This window comes from Piliocolobus tephrosceles, chromosome 15 (genome assembly GCF_002776525.5).
Source record: "Piliocolobus tephrosceles isolate RC106 chromosome 15, ASM277652v3, whole genome shotgun sequence".
Classification (NCBI taxonomy): Eukaryota; Metazoa; Chordata; class Mammalia; order Primates; family Cercopithecidae; genus Piliocolobus; species Piliocolobus tephrosceles.
Window position 1 is genome coordinate 32,215,066 of NC_045448.1, and position 19,874 is coordinate 32,234,939.

General features: G+C 40.0%; 1 protein-coding gene and 1 pseudogene across 4 annotated transcripts in view; both read left to right on the forward strand.

Annotated features, from left to right (window-relative positions):
• The window catches only part of SLC30A6 (solute carrier family 30 member 6), a 56,575-nt gene that overhangs the window by 20,622 nt on the left and 16,079 nt on the right, over positions 1-19,874 (forward strand). Inside the window, exons 6-12 of one of the 4 annotated variants that reach the window (XM_023216399.2) lie at positions 3,262-3,342; positions 3,841-3,876; positions 4,814-4,908; positions 9,217-9,265; positions 9,910-10,029; positions 16,513-16,615; positions 18,823-18,870. In XM_023216399.2, the coding sequence (XP_023072167.1) occupies positions 3,262-3,342; positions 3,841-3,876; positions 4,814-4,908; positions 9,217-9,265; positions 9,910-10,029; positions 16,513-16,615; positions 18,823-18,870 (532 nt within the window). Of the gene's footprint in view, positions 1-3,261; positions 3,343-3,840; positions 3,877-4,813; positions 4,909-9,216; positions 9,266-9,909; positions 10,030-16,512; positions 16,616-18,822; positions 18,871-19,874 lie in introns of those variants that run through there. The other 3 variants (XM_023216401.1, XM_023216400.2, XM_026454754.1) reach the window with 3 other exon arrangements.
• Positions 13,476-15,990, forward strand: LOC111545348 (annotated as a pseudogene).

A 19,874-nucleotide genomic window follows, 5' to 3' on the forward strand; every position in this document is an offset into this window, starting at 1 on the left:
AAAATTTTAATGCAAAATAAGGATTTTCATAAATCAAGTCATAAATCAAAATGAATTTTTTAAAAACATTTATTATTTTTAATTTTATTTCTTTTTGAGACAGAGTCTCATTCTGTCACCCAGGCTGGAGTGCAGTGGCGTGATCTGGGCTCACTGCAGGCTCTGCCTTCCAGGTTCCAGCGATTCTTCTGCCTCAGCCTCCCGAGCAGCTGGGACTACAGGCACCCGCCACTATGCCCGGCTAATTGTTTTTTGTATTTTTAGTAGAGACAGGGTTTCACTGTGTTAGGCAGGATGATCTCGATCTCCTGACCTCGTGATCCGCCTGCCTCGACCTCCCAAAGTGCTGGGATTACAGGCGTGAATAGATTCTTTTGGTATGGTGTGAAGCAGGAGTAAAGGCATATTCTGGAGTGCAATAGCGCAATTCGGCTCACTCCAACCTCCATCTCCCAGGTTCAAGCAATTCTCATGCCTCAGCCTCCCGGGCACCTGGGATTACAGGTGCACACCATCACGCCCAGTTAATTTTTTGTATTTTTAGTAGAGACGGGGTTTCGCCATGTTGGCCAGGCTGTCGCCCATGTTGGAGTACAGTGGCATTATCATAACTCATTGCAGCCTTCAACACCTGGGCTCAGGTGACTCTCCTGCCTCAGTCTCCTGAGTTGCTAGGACTACAGGCACATCCCACCATGCCTGGATGATTTTTAACATATTTTTGGAGTCAGGGATCTCACCATATTGCCCAGGCTGGTCTTGAACTGGCTTCAAGCGATCCTCCCACACCCCAAGTAACTGGAATTACAGGTATGGAGCCACCGTGCCCAGCTGTTACTATCTTTTTTATAAAGGCTATTCTGTGGTATGCAGTAGTATTTCATTGTGCTTTTAAGTTATTTTCCTTACGACTAATTGAGCACCTTTGCATATGTGGATTAACCATTCAGATCACCTCTTTTTTAAAATGCTTGTTAAAAATCTTTTAACCATTTTCCCTTTTTCTTTATTAATCTGTAACAGTTCTTAATATATAAGTATCTTCTCCTTCTCTTAGTTGCCCTTCTTCTTCTTAATGGTATCTTCTGATGAATAAAAGTTTTAATTTTAGGCCGGGCGCGATGGCGCACACATGTAATCCTAGCACTTTGGGAGGGTGAGGTGAGTGGATCATTTGAGGTCAGGGGTTTGAAACCAGCCTGGCCAACATGGTGAAACCCCATCTCTACTAAAAGTACTAAAATTAGCCACGCATGGTGGTGGGTGCCTGTAATCCCAGCTACTTGGGAGGCTGAGGCAGGAGAATCACTTGAGCCCGGGAAGCAGAGGTTGCAGTGAGCCGAGATCGCGTCATTGCACTCCAGCCTGGGCGACAAAGTGAGACTCCGTCTCAAAAAAAAAAAAAGTTCTAAATTAAATTTATTTTTTCGGGTTGGTCCTTTTGTGTATTTGTTAAGAAATCTTGGCATGCCCCCAGGTCATAAAGACACTTTGCCCTGTTATCACCTAGAAGCCTTACTGTTCAATTTTTCATATTTAATCCTACAATCCAGTTGGAATAGATTTTTTTGGTATGGTGTAAAGCAGGAGTAAAGGCATATTCTGGAGTGCAGTAGCACAGTTCGGCTCACTCCAACCTCCATCTCCCAGGTTCAAGCAATTCTCAGGCCTCAGCCTCCCAAGCACCTGGGATTACAGGCGCACACCACCACACCTAGTTAATTTTTTGTATTTTTAGTAGAGATGGGGTTTCGCCATGTTGGCCAGGCTGATCTTGAACTCCTGGCCTCAAGTGATGTGCCTGCCTCGGCCTCACAAAGTGCTGGGATTGCATGTGTGAGCCACCGCACCTGGCTCTTCTTTATTGCTTTTATGTGCCACCTTTTTCACAAATCATAACTATATATGTGTAGGCCTGTTTCTAGATTCTCTTTTCTGTACAATTTGGTGTATTTGTACTTGGATTAGTACTGTACTATGTTAATTATTACAGCTTTGAAATACCTGTTGATATCTGGTAGTATAAATCTTCCAGCTTCGTTCTTCTTCAAGATTATCTTTGCTTTCCTTCACGTTTTGCAGTTCCATATGCATTTTAATATCAGCTTCTCAAATTCCACAAATAACGTTGGTGCATTTGCATGCTGTTTTTTCCTGTTCCTTTTTATTTTTTCAGTAGCTGGAAAAAACACTTAATTTATATTCTATTATAACCTACTTTTTTCACTCACCTTTTTCCATGTCAATAAATACTTTTTTTGTTTAATAATATGTAGTGTTATATTGTTGATTCCAACATTTTTCCCTTACACATAACAATGTGATGTACAGCCTTAATTTTTTAAATTTTTTCTGTGCCTCCATGATTATTTTCTTGAAAAATTTTAAGCATTTATACTTACCATAAATATTGCATACCATTAGACCATGTGTTGCAGGAAAAGCTGAAACAACAGTTCCTGGCCTCTAGCTTATAGTCTAGGGATTATAAAATATGCTCATAATGTCACTGTAGTTATGTATAGAAATGAGAGACAGTATAATAAGTGGTTAAAATATGAACTCTAGAGTCAGAGTGTCTGAGTTTGAAAACCTTCTACTTGCTAGCTATATGACTCTAAACAGTTACTTTTCTTTTTTATGTCCTAAATTTCTTATCTGTTTGAAAAAAAAAAAATGAGCCAAGTGTGTAGTCCCAGCTACTCGGGAGGCTGAGCTCGGAGGATTACTTGAGCCTGGGAGTTCATGGTCCAGCCTGGGCAACATAGCGAGACCCCCATCTCTTAAAAAAAAAAGAAAAAAGTGGATAAAGTAATTCTAAAAAGGGGTTGGGAGGTTTAGATGAGGTAATATGTTAAGTACTCTGGTGTCTAATGCACAGTGGGTCAATTAAGTGTTATTATTATGATTGTGATTATTTCTAGAAAAATAAGGACTATAAATGGGTCCTGGTAATTGTCTTTTTTTTTTTTTTTTTAATAATTTTAAAGTATTTCTGGGAAGATAAAGCCTCTGGCATGGGCTGAAGTTGCTCTCTCTTCTGGGTCCTGGGAATTATACAAATAGGTACTCTTTGGAATCTGTGATTTTCATCGTTTATTATTCTTCTAGAAACCCTAATCTGCTCTAACAGTGTTTGGCTCATAGTAGACAGCACCTATGTGTATTAAGTGAGCAAATAAATGAATGTAAATGTGTTCTAGAGAGACTGGTTTGTGAATTGAAAGAATTGTGATGATCTAATTAATGTTTTGGTTTCAGGTTTGAAAGATTAGAAGTCCTGGCTGTATTTGCCTCCACAGTCTTGGCACAGTTGGGAGCTCTCTTTATATTAAAAGAAAGGTACATTTGTATATGATATTACTCTAAATCTCACCTATGACACCTGTGGGAACATGAAAGAAACCCGTCAGACACATTTGCTTTCAAGGGTATGAAAATTTAGATGAACAGGGCTGGAGTTTTGATAGTACAGTTTTTCTATGTTTCAGACATTTTCGTCTGTTTCACTTTTTTTACTTCCTTAATGCTACTAAATTGAATGAGAAGTGGTTGTGAATGAAACAGAGATTCAGTTAGGCATGTTTGATGCTTATTACAAACCCACTGAAATCAGCTTGGCAGAGAAAGATTGACATTACATATTAAGGATAATTTGTGAAAAAAGAAAACAACTAAAAGGGATAATTTGTGAGTCTCCTTGCCTCATCACTGCTAATAGTTAATAGTTATAATATTAAAAGATTTTGTGAACTTTAAGGTGGGTTAATGATATATTTAATAAAGCTTTTTAAATTTATAATTTATAGGACTTATTTAATACATTTTTATTTCTTTTAGTGCAGAACGCTTTTTGGAACAGCCCGAGATACACACGTGAGATTTTATTTTCGATATATAATTTACTATTGATTCTTAATTATTAATTGATGTATTATTAAACAGTTGGCCAATGTCAGAGTTCAGACTGTGGCAACATAAGTTTTTGCTGGTATTTCACAAACAAAATTCCCAAATGCCAAGACTCCATTTCTTTACTCTTAACAGTTCCCAAGTTCTAAATATTTTTATACTGCACAGGAAGGCCTTTCTATCTTGGCTTCAGGCTTCTCACTATTTCCAAACCTAGGAAGCACTAAGCCAGCTTCCCCTAGTCTTCTGTAATTTCAAATTTGACCATCAAAATCTTTTCATAGCACCTATAGAAAAGAGAATTGGACCAGGCTCAGGGGCTTACACCTGTAACCCCAGCACTTTGGGAGGCTAAGGCAGGAGGATCACTTGAGCCCAAGAGTTCAAGACCAACCTGGGCAACAGAGTGAGACCCTGTCTCCAAAAAGAAAGAAATGTATATATATGTTTCATATATATTGCATCTATGTGATTTTCACATATATATGAAAAGAGAATTGTATGTATCATACATATGAAAAAACAATTGTATTTCTCAACCGCATAGTTGCCAGCTATATGGACCTTATCTATTCTGATCAGTTTAGTTCCGAAAAGTCTGATTTGTCCAGCATATCATAAAACAAATACCATTAACATTTATACAAATTTATAACAGCGTTTACCTGTAGGAAGATACTGTTAATGCTAAAAGTCCTTTCTTATCCTTTGTAAGATGGAGCAACAGTAGATGGGACATGGGTGATGGGGCTAGAAACTAAGTTCAGGTTCTGTATCTGGAAACACCAAATCATTAAAGCAGACCACTTTACCTTCCCACCTCTTAGTCCCTCTACATATTGAAATTACCTACTGATAATACCAAGAACAAATTAAAGGTGAATGTTATCATTCTTTTTAGGGGAAGATTATTAGTTGGTACTTTTGTGGCTCTTTCTTTCAACCTGTTCACGATGCTTTCTATTCGGAATAAACCTTTTGCTTATGTCTCAGAAGGTATGTTTTTTATTTACTATTAATATAAAAATCCAACTAATCTCTTATAAAAACAAGTCTTTTGTTTGTTGCATTCACTCAAATCAATGAGGAAGTATATTCTGAAGAGAAGAGAGAACTAGCCCAAATGTTCTCAAGTCTTTTTTAAGTGGAAAATTATAAAACAAAATCTCATCAGTTCAAGCTTTAAAATAACAAATTATTTTGAAACAAGCAGGAGTGACCTGTAAATTAAATCATGTGATGATGAAAAATTACATTTACCAAATAATGTGAGATTTTAAATGTGTAATCTATCTAAGAAAAGTCTCATTGTAAGCATTTTAGAAGTCTCAGTATACTTAGAATAGTTGATATACTAATTGAAACTAGTTGTATTTTGTTAATAAAGTAAGTTCCCAGGAACTTCTCTTTGGCAATGGTGGATGGGCATACATATTTGCAAGTAGCCAAACTTTATTTCTTTTGAAATATTCTTTTATTTTGAAGTGTTTACAACTTCAGACTGATTTTTCACTTTTGCAGTCTAAATTATTGGCATTTTTCAATAATTTCAGTGTTTTGGAATCCCACTAACACACAAAAGAGTTAGCCACTAACAGATGGAGAAGTGAGGTAAAAACAGAAGTGGTATGTTTGCACAGACCCACACTTTGAAGTATAGAGAAGCACAGATAGGTGTGGATCTTTTTAGATCTCACTCTAGGACAGTCAAGAGAAGAAAGTTTTCTGAAATGCCCGTTCAAGTTTAAACAACTTCATGAATGTTATGAAGATAAGTTGTGTTTGTATGAGTTAAAGAATTACTGCATGAATTAGAAAAATAAATAATGTTACTTATGATCACCTGAATTTCTTGAAAAAAATTCATAATTTATAAAATACTATAACACTTTCTCTAGAAATTTTTAAGATGGTGCAAAGATTTGGAAACACTATTTCTCTGCAAAGATCAGGAAGACATAAGAAGGAAATAAGGCTACTGATAATCTTATGACCCACAGATAATATGTTAACATTTCTATGTTATTCCTGTCACTTTTTTGTATGTACACGTACATATAATTTTATGTGCTTACTTAGAATTATATATATTACAATTTTATGCCTGGCTTTTTTTTTTTTGAAACGGAGTCTCACTCACTTGCCCAGGCAGGAGTGCAGTGGCACAATCTTAGCTCACTGCAACCTCTGCCTCCTTGGTTCAAGGAGTTACAGGCATGTGCCACCATGCCTGGCTGATTTTTGTATTTTTAGCAGAGGCGGGGTTTCCTCATGTTGGCCAGGCAGGTCTCGAACTCCTGACCTCAGGTGATCTGTCCACCTTAGCCTCCCAAAGTGCCGGGATTACAGGTATGAACCACTGCATCCAGCCATGTCTGGCTTTTTTGTTAGCATTATGTCTTCAGTATTGCTTCTCATTAAATATTCTTTGAATGTAAATGATTTTTTAATGCTTACATAATATTCTGTTATGAATATTTTAAAATATTTTATACATTTCCAACTTTTCCTTTTATAAATAAGTATAATCAGCCTCTTTTTTTTTTTTTTTTTTGAGACGGAGTCTCGCTCTGTCGCTCAGGCTGGAGTGCAGTGGCCGGATCTCAGCTCACTGCAAGCTCCGTCCCCCGGGTTTACGCCATTCTCCTGCCTCAGCCTCCCGAGTAGCTGGGATTACAGGCGCCCGCCACCTCGCCTGGCTAGTTTTTTGTATTTTTTAGTAGAGACGGGGTTTCACCGTGTTAGCCAGGATGGTGTCGATCTCCTGACCTCGTGATCCACCCATCTCGGCCTCCCAAAGTGCTGGGATTACAGGCTTGAGCCACCGCACCCGGCCAGTCAGCCTCTTTAGATCAACTTTGTCTGCATTTTTTATTCCTTCTGTAGGATAAATTCCCTGAGAAGGAATTATTTACTGGATTAAAAATACAGTATTTTTTAAAGGCTTTGTTGTATATTGCCAAATTTATTTCCAGAAAAGTTATCTAGTTTATATCTTTATTAATTTTATTTTATTTTATTATTATTTTTCATAGAGACAAAATCTCCCTGTATTATCCAAGCTGGTCTCAAACTCCTGGGCTCAAGCAGTCCTCTCACATCAGCCTCCCAAAGTGCTGGGACTACAGGCGTGAGCCACTGCTCCCAGCCTACTCTATATTTTCATTAGCTGGAAATGAAGTTTCCCAGAAACATCAAGAGTTGTGACATTAGCTGGGCTTGGTAGCATGTGCCTGTAGTCCCAGCTACTCAGGGGACTGAGGTGGTTGTATTGCTTGAGCTCAGGAGTTTGAGTCCAGCCTGGGAAACATAGCAAGACTCTGGCTTTAAAAATAATGAAGGCCGGGCGTGGTGGCTCAAGCCTGTAATCCCAGCACTTGGGAGGCCGAGACGGGCGGATCACGAGGTCAGGAGATCGAGACCATCCTGGCTAACACGGTGAAACCCCGTCTCTACTAAAAAATACAAAAAACTAGCCAGGCGAGATGGCGGGCGCCTGTAGTCCCAGCTACTCAGGAGGCTGAGGCAGGAGAATGGCGTAAACCCGGGAGGCGGAGCTTGCAGTGAGCTGAGATCCGGCCACTGCACTCCAGCCTGGGCGACAGAGCGAGACTCCGTCTCAAAAAAAAAAAAAAAAAAAAAAAAAAAATAATGAAGGCTGGGTGTGGTGACTCACATCTGTAATCCCAGCAGTTTGGGAGACCAAAGCAGGCGGATCACAAGGTCAGTAGTTCGAGACCAGCCTGGCCAACATGGCAAAACCCTGTCTACTAAAAAATGATAAAAATTAGCTGGGCATGGTGGCAGGCACCTGTGATCCCAGGTACTTGGGAGGCTGAGGCAGGAGAATCCCTTGAACCTGGTAGGCGGAGGTTGCAGTGAGCCGAGATCACGTCATTGCACTCCTGCCTGGGGGACAAAAGTGAAACTCCATCTCAAAAAAAAAAAAAAAAGAAAGAAAAAAAAGATATGTGAAATTCCTTGAAATTTAAGTGGAAAATAATATTGAATACTTTCTATATGCCAAGCACTGCTAAATAGTTTACGTAGAATATCCCATTTAATTCTATCCATATGAAGTAAATACTTTTATTATGCCCATTTTACACTAAGGCACTGAGAGATTAAATTACTTACCCAGTGCTACACATCTAGTTACAGGCAGAGCTATGATTTAAAGCCAGATATTCTGACATCTTACTTAACTGCTCAACTGTTTTTCTTTTGCATAAGTCTTGCTGATCTTTTTTACATGATGGTACACATTTTAAAAATGGATATTTCTGTAGCACTCTGGGATAAATGGAAGAGGATTCTTGAGCCTAGACACAGGCTACTTGTCCAAGAATAGTAACTGACAGGTGTCTTTGTAGGTACCCAGGTCCTCACCTGGCTTTTTTGAGAGTTGAGGGAAGTAATTTGTACGTCATTTGAATATCCCTTATCTGAAATGCTTGGGGCCAGAAGTGTTTCACATTTTAGGTTGTCTTAGATTTTGGAGTCTTTGAATTATATGTATGGGTTGAGCATCCCAAACCTGAAAATTCAAAATTCATAATGCTCCTATGAGCATTTCCTTTGAGTATCATGTTGGTGCTCAAAGTTGTGGATTTTTGGTTTTCAGATTTGGGATACTCAGCCTATACCTATGGCCCATTCCCAGCACACTGGTTAGGAAGCTCTGCTTAAAAGTATAAAGAACCACCGGGCGCAGTGGCTCACACCTGTAATCCCAGCACTTTGGGAGGCTGAGGCAGGCGAATCACCTGAGGTCAGGAATTCAAGACCAGCCTGACCAACATAGTGAAACCCAGGTCCGGAGTTCAAGAGCAGCCTGACCAACATGGTGAAACCCCATCTCTACTAAAAATACAAAATTAGCCAGGTGTGGTGGCACGTGCCTGCAATCCCAGCCACATGGGAGGTTGAGGCAGGAGAATTGCTTGAACGCAGGAGAGGGAGGTTACAGTGAGCCGAGGTGGCACCCCTGCACTCCAGCCTGGACAAAAAGAGTGAAACTCCATCTTAAAATAAAAAGTATAAAGAATCTTTAATAGTAACAATGACATATCTAAGTTCACTAATTCCTTCAGGTCAACTGTATATTGTATAATAGTTGAAACTGCTTTTGACTTAGTGGCATAAGGGCATAAAAGAGGAAACATAGATTTGAGGAGTAGCATGTTCTTTTGTAATGTTATTCAGTCACTGCCAAATTTATTTTTTAAAATTAAAGAACTCAAATATTTCGGATAGTGGTTTATTTTCTTCTATATGGATAATTTAAGTATTTTCTTCTTAAAGCTGCTAGTACGAGCTGGCTTCAAGAGCATGTTGCAGATCTTAGTCGAAGGTAAGATGTTATGGAGTTTCATGATATGCATAATTTAAAGGAATACACAAGAAATGCATCTATCATGGGAACTTAAATTATTCATTGCTGAGGTTACTACATGAATCACACAGATCAGATTGTTATTCTCCCTTCACTTTTTAATTGACGATACAAAAGAGAACTTTATTTTTTTTATTTTATTTTATTTTTTTGAGATGGAGTCTCGCTCTGTCGCCCAGGCTGGAGTGCAGTGGCACAATCTCGGCTCACTGCAAGCTCCGCCACCTCCCGGGTTCACGCCATTCTCCTGCCTCAGCCTCCCTAGAAGCTGGGACTACAGGCGCCCGCCACCACGCCCGGCTAATTTTTTTTTTTTGTATTTTTAGTAGAGACAGGGTTTCACTGTGTTCGCCAGGATGGTCTTGATCTCCTGACCTCGTGATCCGCCCACCTCGGCCTCCCAAAGTGCTGGGATTACAGGCGTGAGCCACGGCGCCCGGCCAAGAGAACTTTATAAGTGAAAGGGCTTTGTTCACAAATCCTCTTTGCTTTCTTTAAGAAGTACACTATGTGGTACCAAAATACAAATTATCTTTACAAGGTTGTCACCAGTTTTATGTGAGTTCTGCTAATGGATACTCTTTCTGTTTGTTTTTTCTTAGCTTGTGTGGAATTATTCCAGGACTTAGCAGTATCTTCCTTCCCCGAATGAATCCATTTGTTTTGATTGATCTTGCTGGAGCATTTGCTCTTTGCATTACGTATATGCTCATTGAAATTAAGTGAGTATTTTTTATTGTTGTCAAGTATGTTTTGATTTCTGGGGCCTTAATTTTAAGGGCATCAGCAGGATGGATAGTGGTCAAGCTTCTAGCAGTTTTGCTTATGACCTGTGTAACTTAGATCACGTCTTTTCCTTAGGTGTCTTCATCTGAAAACTTAAGGGGCTTGGGTTCAATAAGTATTTCTTACCACCATATATAAAGCAGACTGGAAAACAATTTAAATTGCCTACTGCTGACCTGATGAGTAAAACAGAAAAGAGAACAGTAAGAAAGAGATCTGAACCACAGCTGCTATTGCTGAGAGAGGGAGGAGAAGAGGATGTAGGTGTGAAACAATTTTTTAAAAATAAAGCCTTTTAGGAAATAGGCTTTACAGCTGCTTTAAGCTTAACATGTTATGGCATATGATTCTTTGGCTACCCACCTTTTAAATATTAGTCTTTACTAGAATTTGTCCTTCTTCTTCTTGCTCTTTTGTGTATTTTCCTTTAAAATCACATGCAAGTATTTGTTTTTGTTTGCTACTTCTGTGGGATTTCTAGATTTTTATTTCTAGCCCACATCTCTACTGAATTACAAAAGACGTGTCTTCCTGACTTCTGTATGTGTCTGCTTTAACTGAACCTGTTTTCCCTTAACTCCGAAACTGTTTTTTCTTGTATCTCCCATCTCAGTGAATGGGAGATACAAGAAAAATACTGTCATTTATGCCAACGCATTCTTATTTTAAATTGCATTAAAATATACATAACATAGAGTTCTTTTTTTTCTGAGATGGAATTTCGCTTTTGGTGCCCAGGCTGGAGTGCATGATCTCGGCTCACTGTAACCTCCGCCTCCCGAGTTCAAGCAATTCTCCTGCCTCAGCCTCCCAAGTAGCTGGGATTACAGGCGCCTGGCATCAAACCCGGCTAATTTTGTATTTTTAATAGAGATGGGGTTTTGCCATGTTGGCCAGGCTAGTCTTGAACTCCTGACCTCAGGTGATCCACCTGCCATGGTGGCTCATGCCTGTAATCCCAACATAGAGTTTTTTATTTACATTGAGTGTACAATTTAGTGATGTTACCTGCAAACATTACCATCATCCATCTCCAGAACCTTTTTCCTCCTTCCTTCCTTAAACGCCATGCTCATTAAACAGCTTTCGTTTTCTTCCTCCTCATAGCCCCTGGAGACCACCATTCTACTTTCTGTCTCTAGGAATTTGACTTCTCTAAGTACTTCATAGAAATGAAATCATGTAATATTTGTTCTTTTGTGTCTGCTTATTTCACTTAGCATAATGTCCTCAAGGTTCATCTATGTTGTAATGTGTCAGAATTTCGTTCTTTTTTAACGCTAAATCACATTCCAGTGCATAATGGGTAAACAACGCATTTTGTTTACCCATTTATCTATCAATGGATATTTGAATTGGTTCCATTTCTTTCGCTATTGTGAATAATGCCACTGTGAACCCGAGTGTACAAATACCTGAGTCCTTCCTTTTAATTCTTGTGGGTATATACCCAGAAGTGAAATTACTGGGTCATATGATATGATAATTCTGTATTTATCTAATTTATTTAATTTTTTATTTTTGTGGGCACATAGTAGGTATATATATTTATGGGGTACATGAGTTATTTTGATACAGGCATACAGTGCATAATAATCACATCAGGATAAATGGGGTATCCATCACCTCAAGGATTTATTTTTTCTTTGTGTTATAATCTAATTATGCTTTTGTTTATTTTTAAATGTACAATAAATTATTGTTGACTGTAGTAACCCTGTTTTGCTATCAAATAGTAGATTTTATTTATTCTAACTATATTTTTATATCATTAACCATCCCCCCACATCCCCCTAATATTTTAGTTTTTTGAAGAACTCTAGTGCATCCTTAAATATCCACTTTTCCTCCCTCCTCCCCTCTCACCACTCCCCAAGCCATTTCTAATTCATCTTCAAGCCTTGTGTAATTGTTTATTAATATTTATTTATTTGGCTGGATGCAGTGGCTCACACCTGTAGTCCCAGCAGTTTGGGAAGCTGAGGCGGCCAGGTCACCTGAGGTCAGGAGTTCAAGACCAGCCTGGCCAACATGGCAAAACCCTGTCTCTGCTAAAAATGCAAAAATTAGCTGGGCATGGTGATGCACACCTGTAATCCCAACCACCTGGGAGGCTGAAGCAGGAGAATCGCTTGAACCCAGGAGGTGGAGGTTATATGTGAGACATACATGTATAATATATATCATGATATCATATATTATATATTATATATCATAATATATGATATGATATAATAATGATGTATAATATATGATATGATATAATTATAATATATTATATAATTATATCATAATTGTATCATGATATATATTATATTATCAACATATATATTATATATTATCACATATATAATATAATTATATTACACAGAGTCCTGTGTAATCAGTCCCCTACCAACCTTACTAACCATCTGTCTATTCCTGACCATTTGTGGTTTTATTGCTGGGTGATGGTTTTCATGCCCCTGCACATGCAGCTTTCACTTGCTCATCTTTGAAGTCTCTGCCCAAATATCACCTTCTCTTTTTATATTTGGCCTTTCTGGATTATCCCCACCCCAGTAAGCCTTGTCACTCAATCTTTGGTGCAGCCATGGTACACTGTAGGCATTTCTGCCTTAGTGCCTGAAGTGCTTCATTATGTTTTTCACATGTATATCTCCTATTATTTCTAGGGCAAGGATTGTGTCTCATTCACATTTCTATTCCCAGCATGTGGGAAAAAGTAGAAAAGAGCGCACAAGCAGATTTTAATTATTGGCATTTTGGTCTGTGTTGTTGGTAGAACTTCAGCCAGTTTGAATTGTTGATGTTGGCTACAGTGTTACCATAAAAAATTCCTGGAGAATCTTACCTGGTGAAATTCCTGGGGAATTTGAACTTTTATTGGAATAATTATCGCTCACTGGAAAATTGATATAATTACTGATATATTTCATTAGTCTTTCTGTATCAAAAATTACTAGTTGAGTGACACGCGGCCAAGGCCGAGCAGCCACCCTGCCCCTACTTCCTTTCACGTTTTCTTTTTTTTTTTTTTTTTTTTGAGACGGAGTCTCGCCCTGTCGCCCAGGCTGGAGTGCAGTGGCTGGATCTCAGCTCACTGCAAGCTCCGTCCCCCGGGTTTACGCCATTCTCCTGCCTCAGCCTCCCAAGTAGCTGGGACTACAGGCACCCGCCACCTCGCCCGGCTAGTTTTTTGTATTTTTTTTTTTTTTTTAGTAGAGATGGGGTTTCACCGTATTAGCCAGGATGGTCTCGATCTCCTGACCTCGTGATCCGTCCGTCTCGGCCTCCCAAAGTGCTGGGATTACAAGCTTGAGCCACCGCGCCTGGCCCCTTTCACGTTTTCTCTGCCTGTAGGTGGTTGTGGCCACTGTATCCGGAGGGAGGCAGCAGTGGCCAGTAATGCCTGGGAAACTCCTCTGGGGGTACATTTTGGAACTGGAAGCACCCTTGGAGGAGTCCGAGAGCCAGAAGAAGGAGGGGCAAAAGGGCGTTATGGATATCACAATTTCAGATAATGGATTATGGACCTGTACTTCCTTTATATGGTTGTTAAGAAGATTGAAACAAGATACTCTGAAAGCACATTACACAGTGCTGGAGTGACAGAAGGAAGTCAAGGCACCATTATGACTCAGATGAGAAATCAGGAACAAGAGAAAATGGTGTTACAGATTACCTGGATGCTCCCAAGATGAAAAAAAACTAAAATGAAAGAGAAGCTAAATGGTAATACTGAAGGAGGATTTAATAGACTTTCAGATAAATTCTTTAAATCTTGTAAGTCAGTAAGAAAAGATCTACCGAATGGAGATATTGATGAATGTGAAAAAAAAAGCAAGTATCATCCTTAGATAGTTCTACTCATAAATCAAGTGATAATAAACTAGAGGAGACCTTAACACGTGAGCAGAAAGAAGGAGCCTTCTCCAATTTTCGTATTTCTGAAGAGAATGTAAAACTTCTGAAAGGTCGAAGTTCTGAATAGGAAACATCTCTCTTTCCTATTCTAGTTAAGACCTTTGGTCCTGTATATGAAGGAAAAGATTTAATAGCTCAAGCACGGACGGGAACAGGAAAGAAAGACATTCTCTTTTGCCATCCCTTTGATTGAAAGACTCCAGAGAAATCAAGAAACAGTTTTTTGTTTGTTTGTTTGTTTGTTTTTTGAGATGGAGTCTTGCTCTGTTGCCCAGGCTGGAGTGCAGTGGCATGATCTGGGCTCACTGCAAGCTCCACCTTCCGGGTTCACACCATTCTCCTGCCTCAGCCTCCCGAGTAGCTGGGACGACAGGTGCCTGCCACTGCGCCCAACTAATTTTTTTTTGTATTTTTAGTAGAGACAGGGTTCCACCATGTTAGCCAGGATGGTCTCAATCTCCTGACCTCGTGATCCACCCACTTCGGCCTCCCAAAGTGCTGGGATTACAAGCCTGAGCCACTACGCCCAGCTCCGATTGGATCTTTCTAAACTGTTCCACGTTGTGCTTGATAAGTGGATCAAATGTCAGATTTAGGTTTTGCTGAACAAGTTGAAGATATTATTCATGAATCCTACAAAACTGATTCTGAAGACAATCCTCAGACTTTACTTTTTTCTGCAGCTTGCCGACAATGAGTATACGAAGTTGCAAAAAAATGCATGAAATCCAGATACGAACAGGTTGACCTTGTTAGAAAAATGACTCAAAAGGCTGCAGCTACTGTGGAACATTTAGCCATCCAGTGTCATTGCTCTCAGAGGCCAGCAGTTATTGGAGATGTCCTTCAAGTCTGCAGTGGGTCTGAAGGGAGGGCTATTATTTTCTTTGAGACCAAGAGGAATGTAACTGAAATGGCCATGAATCCACACATAAAACAGAATGCCCAATGTTTACATGGGGACGTTGCACAGTCACAAAGAGAAATTACACTAAAAGGCTTCAGAGAAGGTAGTTTTAAAGTTTTGGTGGCAACCAATGTGGCTGCCCGTGGTTTGAACTTTCCTGAAGTTGACCTGGTGATTCGAAGTTCTTCCCAGGATACTGAGTCCTATATCCATTGTTCTGGATGTACAGGTAGAGCTGGACAGACAGGGATTTGTATATGTTTTTATCAACCAAGAGAAAGAGGTCAACTAAGATATGTGGAACAAAAATCAGGAATTACTTTTAAATGTGTAGCTGTTCCTTCTACAATTTATTTAGTTAAATCTAAAAGCATGGACGCCATAAGCTCTCTGGCTTCCTTTTTTTATGCTGCTGTTGATTTTTTCCAGCCATCAGCTCAGGTACTGATAGAAGAGAAAGGGACAGTGAATGCATTGGCTGCAGCTTTGGCCCACATTTCTGGTGGGCCAAGATCTTTGAACCACAATCTTTGATCACCTCTGATAAGGGATTTGTGACCATGACTCTGGAAAGCCTAGAGGAAATACAAGATGTCAGCTGTGCTTGAAAAGAACTTAACAGAAAGCTGAGTAGTAATGCAGTGTCTCAGATTACCAGAATGTGCTTCCTGAAAGGAAATGTGGGTGTTTGCTTTGGTGTTCCTACAACTAAGTCAGAAAGGTTACAGGCAGAGTGGCATGATTCCGACTGGATACTCTCAGTGCCAGCCAAATTACCTGAAATTGAAGAATATTATGATGGAAACACATCCTCTAATTCCAGACAGAGGAGTTGCTGGTCAAGTGGCCAGTCGGGCTGGTCAAGTGGTCGATATGGCAGCCGGTCAGGTAGACAGAGTGGACAAAGGAGTCGCTTAGGAAGTCGACAAGGTGGTAAAAGACGAAGTGGGAATAGAAATCGATCAAGAAGTGGGAGCTACAAACAGAGTTTTCACTATTTGATGGTTAATCTACCAGTATGAGCTTGCCTGTTTCTGCCTAATCATGTACATTATCCACCAAAAATTAGGTCATCATAGTTGAGGTATGTGTCTACTATTTGCAAAGAAATTGGTCATATTTTTTTAAAAAGTATTTCACAAGAATGGTTGTAAACAAATCTACTTATCCAGTTATACCTTTGAATTAAAAACCCTCCTTTTATTGTCTCTTTAAAAAAAAAAGTTACCAGTTGAAGTTTTTTGTCTGTCTCAAGCAAAAAAAAAATATTTCAGCTCTTTCTAGTTGACAGGTAGTTTGACCAAAAAATGCATAATGGAGAAATGTCCACATTTTTTTCATCATACCTCTTCCTACTAATTAACATAATTATTAGTTATTTTTCCACTAAACTTTGACAGGAAAGAATTCTAAAAACTGGAGTTTTTGTCTTTGAAATGTTTCTTTGCGAGTAGTAGCCAATTGTGATAAAATTGTGTCCTGTTGCTCAGTCCTGTTGGTTTAGATAATTAATGTTCAGGAGATTTAGTTGTAATATGCTCAGTGAGATATAAATTTAAAACGTAAAATTGTTTTTTCCTTTTAGTAATTACTTTGCCGTAGACACTGCCTCTGCTATAGCCATTGCCTTGATGACATTTGGCACTATGTATCCCATGAGTGTGTACAGTGGGAAAGTCTTACTCCAGGTAAGGTTCTTCTTCCTATGTGCATGCTTAATGTTAGCCATGTTCTTCTACCAGATTAAAAAGTTGCATGTGTTGTTCTACCAGATTGTGAAATTTTTATTTTTTAGTTTAATTGAATTTATTATTATTTTTTTTTTAGAGACAGGGCCTCGCTCTGTCATCTAGACTGGAGTACACTGGTGGGATCTCGGCTCACTGCTGCCTTGACCTCCCAGGCTCAGAGGACCCTCCCACCTCAGTCTCCTGAGTAGCTAGGACTGCAGGCACACACCACCACACCCAGCTAATTTTTAAAAATTTTTGTAGGGATGGGCTCTCACTGTGTTGCCCAGGCTAATCTCAAACTCCTGGGCTCAAATGATCCTCTTGCCACGGCCTCCCAAAGTGTTGGGACTATAGGCGAGAGCCATTGTGCCCAGCCATATTTTTTAATTACAAAAAGTTTTTTGGCAGGGCGAGGTGGCTCACACCTATAATACCAGCACTTTGGAAGGCCAAGGTGGGCAGATCACAAGGTCAGGAGTTCGAGACCAGCCTGGCCAACATGGTGAAACCCTGTCTCTACTACAAAAATACAAAAATTAGCCAAGCATGGTGGTGTGCGCCTGTAATCCCAGCTACTCAGGAGGCTGAGGCAGGAGAATTGCTTGAACCCAGGAGGCAGAGGTTGCAGTGAGCTGACGTTGTACCACTGCACTCCAGCCTGGGCAACACAGCAAGACTCCATTTCAAAAAAACAAAACAAAATGTTTTGTTAATGCCCTCCCTTTAACAGTACAGATAGTGAAATTTTTAGTTACTAGAAGTTCCTGCTAGAAATGAAGTCAAACAATAATCTCTGAAATTCATATAGTAAGAACTTGATGAAAGTCCATTAGCCTGTAAAATAGGCACAAATCCTCCTGTATTTATAATGTGACAAAATCATAAATTTGAAATTATTATGTTTCAAGTGAAAACAATGTTACTTAAATTTTTTTTTTTTTTTTTTTGAGACGGAGTCTCTGTCTGTTGCACAGGCTGGAGTGCAGTGGTGCTAAACTCAGGTCACTGCAACCTCCACCTCCTGGGTTCAAGCGATTCTCCTCCCTCAGCGTGCCGAGTAGCTGGGACTACAGCTACGTGCCACCATGCATAGCTAGAATTTTTGTATTTTTAGTAGAGTTGGGGTTTCACTACACTGGCCAGGATGGTCTCAAATTCCTGACCTCAGGTGAGCCACCCACCTTGAACCTCCCAAAGTGCTGGGATTACAGGCATGAGCCACTGCGCCTGGCCTGAAATTTTTTTTTAGATATTTATTTTCCCTCAGTAATGTGCTCTGGCTTTTGTGTAATCTGGTTATGACTATTTTATTATTTCCTGCCACTGAGTTAGTGAGACTTTAAAATTTCAAACTTAAAATTTTAAATGACACATTGCTACTTACTGAAACGATAGGAACACCCTGAGTAGAAAGGCAGTTTCCCAGGGCTAGATGTGCATGTAAGCACTGTGGTTTCTTCTGTCATTCCCTTATGCCTTTTCCAAAACTTAAGGCAGTAGCTCCATCTCCAGAAACAATAAAAATAATAAGATAATAGTTGCATAGTGCTATGCCCTATACAAAATACTACCTTTCTAACCATTTCCCAAAGATTTTTTGTTGGTTGGTTGGTTAAGTGTTATTTATCTTTTTATCTTATCTTTAAGATAGAAAAACAGGTATGGGGCCGGGCGTGGTGGCTCAAGCCTGTAATCCCAGCACTTTGGGAGGCCGAGACGGGCGGATCATGAGGTCAGGAGATGGAGACCATCCTGGCTAACACGGTGAAACCCCGTCTCTACTAAAAAATACAAAAAGCTAGCCAGGCGAGGTGGCGGGCATCTGTAGTCCCAGCTACTCGGGAGGCTGAGGCAGGAGAATGGTGTAAACCCGGGAGGCGGAGCTTGCAGTGAGCTGAGATCCGGCCATTGCACTCCATCCCGAGCGACAGAGCGAGACTTCTTCTCAAAAAAAAAAAAAAAAAGAAAAAGAAAAACAGGTATGGGCCAGTGGATGATATTGTTCCACTAGTGGGGCCAGTTGAAACCTCTTTTCTCTAATGATAGGACACCTGTCAAAGCAAAGGCTAGCTTAAAATCCTTTTGGGGAGCGGGTTCAGGACCATTGTTGGCAAACTTTTTTCCTCCCCCTGTTATTCATATTTCATTATATTTTTCCCCAGACAACACCACCCCATGTTATTGGTCAGTTGGATAAACTCATCAGAGAGGTAAGATGGAATAGTAAATAAAATCATTTTATTTTATATCGGAGAATTGAAAAGGTGGATACTTCTAATACTTTATTCACCTCTACCTAGAATTTTATTTTGGGGAAGTTCATGTTCTTCACAGTAACATGCTAGGAGCCATAATATAGTGGCAAACAGAAAAATATGAAAAATTGTTCAATTTGGAAATCAAATTCACTTGAAGTAAATGTGGAAGGTAATGGCCTAATGACCAACTTATTATAAATGCTGTGATTTTTATTTATTTTATTTAGTTACTTAGTTATTTTTTTTGAGATGGAGTCTTGCTCTGTCGCCAGGCTGGAGTGCAGTGGCGCGATCTCAGCTCACTGCAAGCTTCGCCTCCCGGGCTCAAGCGATTCTCCTTCCTCAGCCTCCAGAGTAGCTGGGACTATCGGCACGTGCCACCATGCCCAGCTAACCCTTTTTTTTTTTGAAACAGAGTCTCGCTCTGAAACAGAGTCTCACTGTGTCACCCAGGCTGGAGTGCAGTGGTGCTGTCTTGGCTCACTGCAACCTCCGTCTCCCAGGTTCAAGTGATTCTCCTCCCTCAGCCTCGCGAGTTGCTGGGACTAGAGGTGCATACCACCACACCCAGCTAATTTTCGTATTTTTAATAGAGACAGGGTTTCACTATGTTGGCCAGGCTGATCTTGAACTCCTGACCTCGTGATCTGCCCACATCGGCCTCCCAAAGTGCTGGGATTACAGGCGTGGGCCACCGCACCTGGCCCGCCCAGGTAACTTTTGTATTTTTTTTTTTTTTTTTTTTGAGATGGAGTCTTGCTCTGTTGCCCAGGCTGGAGTGCAGTGGCACAATCTTGGCTCACTGCAACCTCCGCCTCCCGGGTTCAAGTGATTCTCCTATCTCAGCCTCCTGAGCAGCTGAGATTACAGGCGCCCACCACCATGCCCAGCTAATTTTTGTATTTTTAGTAGAGACAGGGTTTCACCATGTTGGCCAGGCTGGTCTGGAACTCCCG